General features: G+C 41.8%; 1 protein-coding gene across 13 annotated transcripts in view; it reads left to right on the plus strand.

Annotated features, from left to right (window-relative positions):
* kirrel3b (kirre like nephrin family adhesion molecule 3b) overlaps nucleotides 1-13,094 on the plus strand; it is a 658,462-nt gene that overhangs the window by 541,981 nt on the left and 103,387 nt on the right. For all 13 annotated transcript variants that reach the window (XM_034168011.1, XM_034168012.1, XM_034168013.1 and 10 more), the window contains exons 7-9: nucleotides 1,901-2,049; nucleotides 2,135-2,262; nucleotides 5,851-5,977. In XM_034168011.1, coding sequence (XP_034023902.1) covers nucleotides 1,901-2,049; nucleotides 2,135-2,262; nucleotides 5,851-5,977 — 404 coding nt within the window. The remainder of the gene's footprint in view (nucleotides 1-1,900; nucleotides 2,050-2,134; nucleotides 2,263-5,850; nucleotides 5,978-13,094) is intronic.

Below are 13,094 nucleotides of genomic sequence, written 5' to 3' on the forward strand. Positions count from 1 at the left end.
CAAAATCTCTTGTTAAAAGTGAAATCTGCCGGAAAATGGCTGATGTCCAGGTCTTGTGATAACCAGAGAAAGAGCACACGACGGTCTCGTATCCACAGAGCCATCAGCTTAGAAATGATCCAGTGGTTTGTGCCGCATCGTCGCAGCTCGCAGCGCGGCGCACCGACCGCCCTTAAAGGGGTCCTTAACCCTGTAGTTAAAGTCCTTATTCTCTGTGAAGCCCGTAAAATTTTCACTGAAAGCCAGATAAATTTTTCGAATGGTTTCCAGGTGCCAGTCTCTAACAGCTTCTGAAAAAATTCTGATGGAAAAAAAGTCCTTTTCATTCCGCCATTTCCAGACAATGAAAATCCGACGAGGGGGTGGGACCACTCCTTCCACAAGGAGTGCTCACAGGCGAATGACGTCACCGACAGGCGTGGAAAAACTCACGCATGCGCACAAGGGTTCAAGCATGTCTGACGTAAAAACATATGAATGAAATCCATATAGTTTTTGAAAAAAATAAAAAGGTACGATACTTTATGGACAGACCTCGTACTTACCATAGCATATAGAGTGCTCCATGAAATCTCGCAGATGATATTGGTTGTACCCTACCTCTCACCCAGTGACAGCTGGCTCACTGGGTGTGACCCTTAATTTTAATTAGAGTGTTTTGCAAATGAATAAATGAACAAACATTATGAAGGAGGAAGCACATGCTGAATGCTGCATATAGTAGAAACATGGAGCTTCAATTTCCCAAATTACAACTAGGAGAAAATACTTTCAGTAAAGTCAAGTTTGGGAGCATATGCTGGTGCTGTGCTTCACTGTATCCACAACACCATGGAACCACCTTGGGTCTTGGTTGGCAACAACCCAGGCAGACATCTGATCCATCTCCACATTTCTAAAATAAATATCTATCTGCTACACTCAGGTGAAACATGGGCCTTGGCCTTCTCCAGCCACTGAGGTCCTCGACACTCAGGCACCAGTGACATCATTCATGCATAGAGAAATGCATCACTTGCCCAAAATGTGTTTCATTCAAGTCAGCCTTTCAGTATATCTGTGATAAAATGCTTGTTTCCCCATGGACTCATTTTGGCAATTGAAGTCAAAATGGCTTGGAGCTATCTTGCAAAGCCATTGTCTGATGTATGACCAAATCCCTCCCAACATAATCACTTATGGCCTATGTTTGTTTGCTTGCTGTGTCTATCACTGCCATTCTCCATTTTGGCACCTTTTTTTTTAAAGACTTCACTATGGCTGAGACTCAAGCAGGGGATTTTGCAAGCCAAACACTATTGCAAGTGGTATGTACCTTATCCCCTCAGCTATGACTGCCCCCATTTTGGTACTTTTAGTCTCAATTGAGTATCTATAATGGTCACTAACTCTGCTCCTTGAGATCACCTGCCCTGCCTGTTTTTCAAGTGCCCCTTCTGCATTCCCAACTGATGAGTCAAGTCTGGTGGCCTTCATCCTTGATGGGATGACTTTGTAAATTAGCAGTGAATGAAACAGGAAGAGTGGGAAGACATGCAAGGTAGGTGATCTCCAGGAGCAGAGTTTGTGAGCTCTGGTTTACTGTGTTTCTTTGTCTCCATGATGCTAACAGTACCATACTGATCATAGTCGTACCATCTGGCCCTCCAATGGCATGATGGGAAGCAAAGTTCTGAGTTTGTCACAATATCTTGTTGCTGTAGTTTAGTTCACATTGGTCAGAAGTCTAGCTTCTAGAAAAGTGTAGTTTTGAGCATATTGGTGATAGATTTTGCATTTTTCAATTAAATATAAAGAATAAAATTATTGTGATAGAGAAGAAAATCCTTTTCATCATTTCAATCACATAATATCCAAGGGGATGACAGGTTAAAATTTTCTCTTCTAACCCACTAACCAGGTGGGCCAAAGGAGGGACTGTTATTAAGGATGTCTCTGGAGACACATACGAGGTTATTGTGGACCATTCCTTCTTCACTGAGCCAGTTTCCTGTGAGGTGACGAACTCTCTTGGCAGCACCAACATCAGCCGAAATGTTGATGTCTACTGTGAGTTTTTAAAAACAGCGTTCTATGTTTTGACACAAAGTACCTTGGATGTATCGAGAACAAATTACTGTGTTTATCTCCACAGTTGGTCCTCGAATGGCTGCCGAGCCTCAGTCCTTGCAGGTTGACCTCGGATCTGATGCTGTCTTCAACTGCGCCTGGACAGGCAATCCCTCTCTCACCATAGTGTGGATGAAGAGAGGCTCTGGAGTGGTGAGCATTGATTTACTCTGACACAGACATCTTTTTAAACTTTATTAACTTTACAACATTTAAACAGAAATCAGAGTACAAATTGATAACGACAACCACTACAGCATATTAAATAAAGTACTTGGAGAAAGTATGACCGAAATACATAAGATATCTATCTATAAAGCAAGAAACGTCTTTGTGTGGGTATGTGGCTCGCATATCTCTTTGACTGTTTATCAGATCAAACTCAGCTTTTGGATATGGCTTGCGCATAGCACAATGATGTGCATCATTTATTATGAAAATTTTGGAGATTACTTTTCAATATCTTTATTTTGAAACATTCATACCTCCAACATGGTGTGGCTTGCTGATATTACTGCTAGCAAAGTTAAACACTGAAGTGACAGAGACATATGTGAGGGTAGTGCAGGACATGTACAAGGATAGTGTGACAGTGGTGAGATGTGCAGTAGGAATGATAGATTCATTCCAGGTGGAAGTGGGATTACACCAAGGTTCGACTCTGAGTCCTTTCTTGTTTGCAGTGGTGATGGACAAGTTGACTGATGAGATCAGACAGGAGTCTCCATGGACTGTAATGTTTTCAGATGACATTGAAATCTGGAGTGAGAGGAGAGAGCAGGTTGAGTCTGATGGAGATATGGTCTGGAGAGAAGGGGAATGAAAGTCAGTATGAGCAAGACTGTGTACTGTGTTGAGAGGGAGCCCAGTGGAATAGTGTGTTTACAAGAGGCGAGACTGAGATGTTTTGGACATGTGCAGAGAAGGGACCCAGGGTATATAGGGAGAAGGGTGCTGAGGATGGAGCCACCAGGCAGGAAGAAAAGAGAGAAGCCAAAGAGGAGGTTTATGGATATGTTGAGGGAGGACATGCAGGTGGTTGGTGTGACAGAGGAAATTACAGAGGACAGGGTGAGATTGAAACAGCTGATCTGCTGTGGCAATGCTTAACGGGAGAAGCTGAAAGAAGAAGAGGGATCATGATCCACATACACATAGCCTGTGCACGCAACAAAACTGAATTGAAAACAACAATTAAATTAAATAAAAGAACTAATGAACAAAATAAATATAACTTCAACTCACTGCTTCACTGGTTCACATCAGGAAGCCGTGGTGGCTGTTCTCCACTTACGTGCTTAGAAATTAATGAAATATATATTTTTATTCAAAATTATTCTCCACTTGCATCTGATTCAAAATCAGTTGTTTGTGTTTCTAAGATAACGTTACCTCACTGGTAAATATAACGACACAAAATTTCCAGCTTTTTCATAACTGATATGAAACCGCTCAGAACCCACCACATGAATAAATTATTAATTTCAGAAAGCACATTTTTGATTTGTAGTCTTCATTTCTGAAGCAACACTGCGGCATTCAGTATTTTATTGTGATGATTCAAGTTTCACAATCGGTACATATCAGATTCAGTTATTACAAAATGTTATTCCACCTTTCATCATATTAAAATGGCATCTGTTCTTTACACAACAGGAAATAAGTTAGTGGCATTCAGTGTGCATACAGCCCTATGATTATGGCTGTCTTGAAGAAGTCCAGGTGGGGCTGCTATGTACTAAATATCTATCAAAAAAGTCAATAAAAGTCCTTGTTGAAGTATTAATTGGTATAAAAAAAAAGTAAAAAATAATAACAAAAAAATCTCAATTCCAATTCATGTGTTCTTGATCCGGGGTTTATTACGTTTACTAAATTTGACTGAAAACGGCTCATGTGCTTTTGGGAGTTGCTGGTAAAAGCCTTACAAACAAATAAACTTCATCGTTAGTGCTCAGAGTACAGTGACGTCAAACCCACATTTCAACGTATCATGTAGAGAAAAGGTTCATGGCTTTCTGACATTCAAAAATATAGCTCACCTCTTATCTGTAAAATGTTCTTGTTTTTTGTGATGGGTCTGGAAATTTTTCCTTCATCTTGGGTACTGATCAACCACCAGAAAACTCAAATAACGTCTTCCTTTCCAAAGGACCAACAGAGCTGCCAACTTTGTTCAAAATCAGATTGGTGGTTCCTCAGGACCCAGTCACACTGCACACGGTGATAACGAAATGAAGGATAAAAAGTCAAAAAGTCACAAATTTTTGAGGAAAAGTGAACAAATGATCTTGCACCTTTCCCATCACTGAAAAGCCTGCGAATCAAGAGCCCAAAAACAAATTAAACAAACTGAAATTAACAAAAGAAAAAGAAAGCAAATGTTGACCTCAATGCTTTAAACAAAATCAAAACAAAACATTCACAATGATGTGACTGACAGCAGGTATGAAACCAAGAGCAGCCAGCCCTGTCCTCATGTCCGCAGTACTTGCAGGTGCGGGATTTGGTTGTCTTGACAACAAGTAAGAGATGTTGTTTGTCTTCATATAAACATCTGTGCAGACACGTTCCAGCCATTTGTGGCTGGAACGTGTGTGAATAGTTAAAGTACCGGTACTTGATAAAACGTTCTTACCTATTGTTTCCGTATGACAACGTTGCTTTTTGTCCCACACATGGGCGAGTCATCAGCGATAGAAGGATGTCACGTTCAGTTCGTCAGAGTTTTGGTTATTGATCCGTTCAGATATTGTCAATGTTCATGCAATACATCAGACTTTGGAGGTTGGATGAAGTTGGACAACAGTCAGAGCGCTGACATTACGGAAACTATGCAAATGATAAGGAACCGTCAACATAGACAGCAAAATGAGATATGGATGAAATGAGGTTGTTTGTCAAGATTCGTTTACATTTTTTTTAAGTTTTAAAATTCGGACAAAGCACCAGCTGCAGGAATAAAGCTGGATGAAGGTTAAACAATGCTTCCGAAAGTCAAGGTAAGTCCAGATTTCTTATTTCGTTTGGGCTTTGCTGTCCTTCGTTAGTGCTGTGTGACTGGGGCTTAAGACAACATACATGCAACATTTCAAAGAACTTAACTGTTTTTTTTAAATCAAATAATAAAAATCAAAAGAAACTGCAGCATCGTATTCTCTCTTTGTGCAAAGAGATGCACAAATTTGAACAAAGTCAGCAAACTCAAAGTCATTAGCTCATACTATTTATTAGTGACCTATGTTAACTTTTTGTGACTTACAGTATCTCCTGCATATTTTACAGTCAATATATGTTGGTTTTTTTCCCTCTCTTTTTTCTGTTCATTGGATGCAGTGCCTTATGGGAACTACTTATAGGACTAGTGAGGTTATAGCACAGCTAACATTATGTGTTGGTTTTGAGACCATTATGGCTTCAGGTTCTTTTATGACCTCCCCACAGACACACGGGGCCTTTTAATTTGATCCAAGAATTTCGAGTCATTCCACCTTTCCCTTTGTCAACATCAAAGGCCACAGTCCAGCCTTTTACTCCACTGAGCTCAGACCCTAAATTGGATTTTAATAATTGAGAAGATGTGCCCTTTAAGGTTTTAAAGAGTCTGTGCACAGCCTTCTGTGCTCCCCCTCCACCCCATCCACCATGGAACTGCTTTGTTGGTATTGGTAATGTGCTGCTGCTTTTTCTGTCATCACATTTGATGATCTTTGGCTTTTTTGGGGTTTTTTTATGCTACAGGTTCTGAGCAATGAGAACCTCCTGACACTGAAAGCTGTTAGACAGGAGGATGCTGGGAAATATGTTTGCCGCGCTGTGGTCCCACGTGTCGGAGCGGGGGAGAAGGAAGTTTCACTCACTGTCAACGGTAGGCTGTAATGCATTATCGTCACACAAATAGACCCAAAACCACTTATACAGGCTCGCGCGCGAGTGTGAATCTGGAGGTTCGGGGGTCAACAGTGGCAAGAAGAAAGCAATTTGTCACACCGGTCAGCGTTGTGCTTCATCCGTGGTTTATAAAAGCCTTCCATCTACAAAGATTCCAGCACATAGTCCTTTCAAGATGTGGTTGCACATTTAATAAACAGGTGAAATACACTAATTGCATTCTGCATGTGTCACAGGGAAGCTGTCTTTTCTGAGGCACTGACTGACTAATGAATACCAGCCTTGGTGGCAGACCTGGCATCTCTCAAACAAATGACTTCATTATTAGCACTTGATATTCAGGCTGCATGCCTCGCCATGGCATAGGGTCTCTGTGTTGGATTTACATGTATCTTTATTTTCCCCGTGTCTGTGTACAAGCAAGCTCGGCTCCAAAACAAAGCCGACAGAGGGTTTTAACATGCTTGCAGGATGATGTTGACTTATTGCTGACAGTGTATCATTGTATGATTTGAAAGCGAACAACAGACTTTGGCTGGGAGCAACATTGTGCTGTTTGGGGAGGATGAAGATAAATCAAGTAGCAAACAGTGTGTGTAAAGATTTTTTTTTTCTTTCAAAAGTCAGACGTTAGCTTTGCATATCAGAGAGAATGGGATACCAGTATCCCCTGCAGCTCAAGATCAGAACCGTGACTTTCTGTGAACTTCAATGAATTGGCTCCTTCTCAGCTAGAAATTCAGTTGAAATCAAGGCAGGAAAGGCACAAGAAAAAAAAGTCATGGCTAATTCTATTGTCACATTCTGCTGATTAGAACGTATGTCGGTATTTTGAGTAGTTCCACTGTAATTTTTAAGCAGACTACATATATCAATCAACTGGATTATTTTGATGCATTTCTTTTCTGCTCCCTCTGATTGTGTTGTGTTTGAAAATGATGCCATGAGAGAAAGAAGATGGATTGTTTTAATAAAGATGATAGCACAACCCCACTTGGAGCACATTGGGAAACATTGACGGAAGCTGAAATGGCATGTTTATTCAGTCTCTGCTGACTTCATTCAGACATTAGCCAGGTTCTGTTTTCTAGTCTTCCTAATTTGCTTCTCTTCTGCCTCACTTTTTTAATCGTCTACCTTGCACATTGCAGCCTGAGTTGTTATTTGATATTCAAAAGCTGCCTTACTGTTTTATCATTCTGAGCAAATTAAATTAATCTGTTTTTGGTCAACTACATGGAGAATGTTCTATAATTTCTTAACCAGTCCTTGGAGCCAGTCTGAGTCACAAAGTTGTGAAAGAGCAGTGTGGGGTGAAGTAATGCTATGTTAGTGTCTCACTTGTGAATTCAATGCATCTGGGAGTTCCTCCTCCCCAGGTGGTAGACATCAAGACTGACCCATGGCTCATCAAACAGGCCACAAAACTGTACTGGCCAGGTGTGCCAACATGGAAAAGCAGGGATGAAATAATTATATTTCTGCCACTAGATGTCACATATGCAAGACATTTCAGGATATAAACACAGCTCAGGCACTCATCTTCAGCCCTCCCTCCTTTCTCCATATGGAGCAGAATGAACAGAAGTTGAAGCATTTTAATAGGTTTAATGGCTCTCCAAGCAGTAAAACAAACAAAAAGTAAGCAAGTTGTACAGTTCATCCTGAAGGTATCCACAGTGCTTCTCTTATTCCATATTTTATGTTACAGTCTTATTTCAAAATGGATGGAATTCTTCTTTTTTCCTCAAAATTATTTCAATTATCAATTTATTTTCCATTTATTTTCATTTATATAGCGCCAAATCACAACAGAGTTGCCTCAGGGCGCTTCACACAGGTAAGGTCTAACCTTACCAACCCCCAGAGCAACCAGTGGTAAGGAAAAACTCCCTCTGAGGAAGAAACCTCAAGCAGACCAGACTCAAAGGGGTGACCCTCTGCTTGGGCCATGCTACAAACATAAATTACAGAACAATTCACAGAACAATTCATGGACGAATATACAAGAAATGCTATTGGTGCACAGGACAGGAGGATCGCCAACACGAATACAACTCCCATCTTTGGATGGAGCTGCACCTTAAACATAGAGAAAAAACAGAATCAGGCATCAGAAAGACAAAAAATACTGTATAATTTGCCAGCATTAAACAACAAGAAAAACAGAGAAATACTAAGGTGATCACCGGCCACTAGCCCTAAACTTCACTAAAAGACCCAGAATTTAGGTAAAGTTGAGGCCGCAGCCAGCTCCAATTGCTAATAAATGAATTAAAAGAGTAAAAAGAGTAAAACAAAACTGTACCAGTATGCTAGCCATATAAAAGCGAAAATAAGTGCGTCTTAAGTCTGGACTTGAAAATCTCCACAGAATCTGACTGTTTTATTGACGCAGGGAGATCATTCCACAGAACAGGGGCATGATAAGAGAAAGCTCTGTGACCCACAGACTTCTTATTCACCTTAGGGACACAAAGTAGTCCTGCACCCTGAGAACGTAAAGCCCAGGCCTGTACGTAAGGTTTAATTAGGTAGGGAGGTGCCAGTCCATAAAAAATTACCCCAAGGTTCCTCACTTTGTCAATGTGATGTATGACACACGAGCCGAGGCTGAGCGTTAACTGGTCAAATTGATGCCGATGTCTCACTGGACCAAGTACCATCATTTCAGTCTTATCAGAGTTTAAAAGTAGGAAGTTTCTAGACATCCAACTTCTCACTGCTGCAAGGCAATCTTCTAAGGATTTTATGTGAACGAAATTACCAGCAGTTATCGGCATGTATAACTGAGTATCTGTTGGGAAAGTGTAGTGACACGGACCCACAACAGGGGGCGTAAATGAACGGACAATGGAAGGAGTCAAATTATAACACTTTACTGGTGTGAATGTCACAACCAAACACAGCAGAATCAGAATGTGCAACAGTCAATTAATAAAGGTGTCGTGTGGGCAGGCTCGATGATAGGAAACGAACCGGAACCACACGATTTCCACCGCCACCTGAACCCGAGGAATACTGGAGCCGCCAAGTTCCGGAGTCCCCAGGTGGCCACTTTCCCGGAGTGTCGGATCTGGTACTGCTGGCAGAAAGCAAAAGACAGTCAAAGGGTGGGTGTGTGAACACCCAGTAACAATGGTGGGAATGCCACCTCCACCTCTCACTCAGCGCGTTGCAGTGGTCTCAGCTGAAAAGGAGCGCCGTCTTGCACAGCCTCCGCAAAAACGACCGGTTCTCCTGCAAACACTCACAATAATAGATTTATAGATCTCACAAAAGGGGCTGAGAGTATTACCTCCAGATGAAGATGATATCTCGGCAGTTTGGTGGAGGTGTCTTCCTGCTTTTATACCAGATGTGTTGATTAGTGACAGCTGTCACGGATGATGGGTGACAGCTGTCACCACGGCTTGTTCCTGAAGCGGCAGCGCCCTCTCGTGCCTGAAGCCCGCACTTCAGGCAGGGCGCCTTCTGGTGGTGGGCCAGCAGTACCTCCTCTTCTGGCAGCCCACACAACAGTATCATCTGCATAGCAGTGAAAGGTAATCCCAAAATGCCGCAATATGTGCCCAAGGGGTGCTATATAAAGGGAGAAAAGCAGGGGGCCTAAGACAGACCCCTGTGGAACCCCAAATTTCATGTCACTAAGGTTAGAGGTAGTGTTACTGTACAAAATACAATGAGAACGTCTGGTCAAGTATGACGTCAGCCATGCAAGGGCACTCCCAGTAATCCCAAAATGATTTTCCAGCCTATCAAGTAGAATATGATGATCCACTGTATCAAATGCAGCACTGAGATCTAACAGCAACAGAACCGTAGTGGTGTCCGAATCCATTGTAAGCAGAAGATCATTCACCACTTTAGTGAGAGCCGTCTCTGTGGAATGATATTTTCTAAAAGCAGACTGCAGTGGCTCAAAGAGATTATTCTCAGTAAGATAGTCTATGTGCTGCCGTGACACTTTTTCCAGAATTTTAGAGAAAAAATGATACATTTGATATCGGCTGATAGTTTTTCAATACACTAGGGTCAAGATTAGGTTTCTTAAGTAATGGTTTAATCACTGCAGATTTGAAACATTTAGGAACAGAGCAAGAAGTTAAAGAAAGATTAATAATTTCCAGCACAGTCAGCCCAAGGGTGGGCCACAGGTCCTTAAACAGTTTTGTTGGTATAGGATCAAATAAACAGGTTGTGCTTTTTGTTGACATTACGAGTTTTTTCAGCATGCCTAGTGAGATACAATCAAATTCTGTAAATCTAGGTAATACCTCAGTAGTGGCGCCCACCTCAATAGCAGGGTGTAGTGGCTGGGTTAAAGCATGCCGGGATATGTTTAACCTGATGTCTTCTATTTTCTTCCCAAAGTAATCCAGGAAATCTTGTGCTGTAAAAGGAGAGTGAACTATAGGTGGTTGTCCATGCATAAGTGTTGCCACCGTGTTGAACAAGAACTTTGAGTTATGCTTGTTTTTGTTGATCAAATCAGAGTAATAGGTCTGCTTTGTAGCCAATAATGCATGCTTATAGTCTAAGATAGCATCATGCCACGCAAGGTGGAATACTTCTAATTTTGAATGACGCCATTTCCATTCTAGACCTCTTGCTTTATGCTTGAGGTCATGCAGATAATCATTGAACCAAGGTGACTGGAATTTGGGGGAGCGCGGTTTTAACACAGGTGGTGAAATCATGTTGAGTATAGTTTTGAGCACTGAGTTTAAACTATCCACAAGACTGTCTACTGACTGGGTATTTGTCAAATGTGAAGCTAAGACATCAGGCACTCTAGCTTCGAGTTCAGTCTTAGTTGAGGAGTTGATGCATCGCCGTAATGATATATAAGGTTGTTGTTTCAATAAACACGGCAGCGAAACTGTAAACTTAATAAGTGAGTGATCAGACACCATTGATGTAAGAGGCATGATGTCAATATTCGTGACAGCAATACCATGTGCGAGAACCAGATCCAGGGTATTTCCACTAATGTACGTCAAATCCCGAATGCATTGCCGAAATCCTAATGCATCCACAATTCCCATAAATGATTTGCAGAGGGGATCAGAAGACTTATTTATATGAATGTTAAAGTCACCAATGATCAGAATGTTATCTACACTAGTTGAAAAATTAGAGATGAATGCACCAAATTCATCTAAGACTTCAGAATATGGGCCAGGAGGCGTATATACAGTGACAAAGTAATATGACTGATTTTTATTCTTCTGACCTTGGCAATGTGTAATATCCTGAGCAGAGCAGAGAATCAGATGCAAAAATAATTGTTATCTTTGTAACCCCCAACAGCTAATAAGCTAAACTTAGATTTATAAATAAGAGCAACACAAGAGTATATGCTGGTAGGCAGGCCTTATTTAAGGGGAGGACAGTTGTAGGTTTAAGACAGGTTTCACATAGCCCAATCATATGTATCTAAGTGATGATCAATAATTAGATCATTGATCAACAATGATTTTGAGGACAGTGATCTTATGTTAATGAAACCCAGTCTAAGGACCTCAGTGGGGTTGCCAGTTGAACTGTTTGGGTTTAGGGGTGGTTCCAGAGTAGCATATATAAGATGCCTAGAAGTAGGCTTAGGTTTGAGACATTCCACACGAGTTGTAGGTAGCAGACACAAAATCTTTGCTATTGCTGGAACAACCACTCGGCCATCCTCAATTTCAACATCATCCAAAATAGTAATGGGTATTAAGTTTGGAAAGCATATCCCTCTATGATTTCTATGGACATGACTACGGAAGCAGGCCACAATCTCAACTTGTTGAAATTCCCTCCCTGGCAAATACACTGCACTATCACCATGGTGGATTTTCTGCACTAAATTCCCCGCTAAACTAATGAATCCTGCACCCACATTTGTCATAAGCCTTGCAGGGTCTCTAATCACCTGCTCCGTGGCCTGCTGTAGATACCTAATGTTACCCTCCCTGTAGAGCTCTATCTATGTTCGCAGAGAAGATGGCGGCGCCTTCCCCAGTAGGGTGGACGCCGTCTGGTGTAAGCAGGCCACAGCGGCCCCAGAACGAAGGCCAGTTATCAACAAAGCTAAAGCCTTGCTCTCTACAAAACTGCGCCAGCCACCTATTTAATGATGTCAGCCTGCTAAACACCTAATCAGTACCCCGGGAGGGGAGGGGACCAGAGACTATTAATCGATGCCGACACATCTTTCTGGCAAGGTCACAAGACCTCTCTATGTCCATTTTTGTGACCTCTGAGTGCTTTATTCTGATATCATTGGTGCCAGCGTGAATAACTGTGTGACTATATCTCATGTCATGTTCTTTCGTCTGTCTTCCCTTCTGCAGCGTCAGCACCCTAAGATGAGATGCAATGTTGGGAGCTCTGGCCCCAGGAATACATTTAACGTCAGCCGGCGTCTGTCACCTGACTATGTGGGTGATAGAATCTCCTATCACTAAAGTCCGGTGTTTCGGCCTGGAGACAGGAGTGGAAGTCACTTGTGGGCTCAGAGAATTCACATCAGGCAAATACAAGGGGGAGAACCGATTCACAGTTTGCACTGGCGAGTGTGATCGGATGCCACAACCGGGCACCAAGCCCTATGGGACTTCCTCCTCCTAGCCACAGTCCGAAAGCCGTCCTCCACTGCCGGCGTTTCTAAGCTGATGCTAATGGGCTCACTAGCCGGCCTAACACTAACCTCATCTGGAGTGCCCATAACATCTAACTCCACTGAGCTAAGAAGCTGCTCTAACTTACGGACACGGCTCTCTAAGAGAGCCACCCTATCTTCCAACATCACGCAGGATTTACAGAGGGTGTAAAGTAGAATTAGTATTGTACCTTGTGCACTAAGAAATTGAAGAATGTAGCCAAGCAAACATGAGCTAACCAATAAAGGATAAGCTAACCACTCCTAAGACTCACACAGATGCAAATAAATGAATAAAAATTCATAGCAGTTACACAGAAAAACTAGCAGAAGTATTAAACAGGTAAAAAAGCAGCAGCTTTTTTACCTGTTTAATACTTTACCTGCATAAAATACACTAAACAGTTAATTAACTAACAGGAGTGTAAAAAAATGAAATGAAAAAATG

The sequence above is a fragment of the Thalassophryne amazonica genome, chromosome 4, assembly GCF_902500255.1.
Source record: "Thalassophryne amazonica chromosome 4, fThaAma1.1, whole genome shotgun sequence".
In the NCBI taxonomy this organism is placed as follows: domain Eukaryota; kingdom Metazoa; phylum Chordata; class Actinopteri; order Batrachoidiformes; family Batrachoididae; genus Thalassophryne; species Thalassophryne amazonica.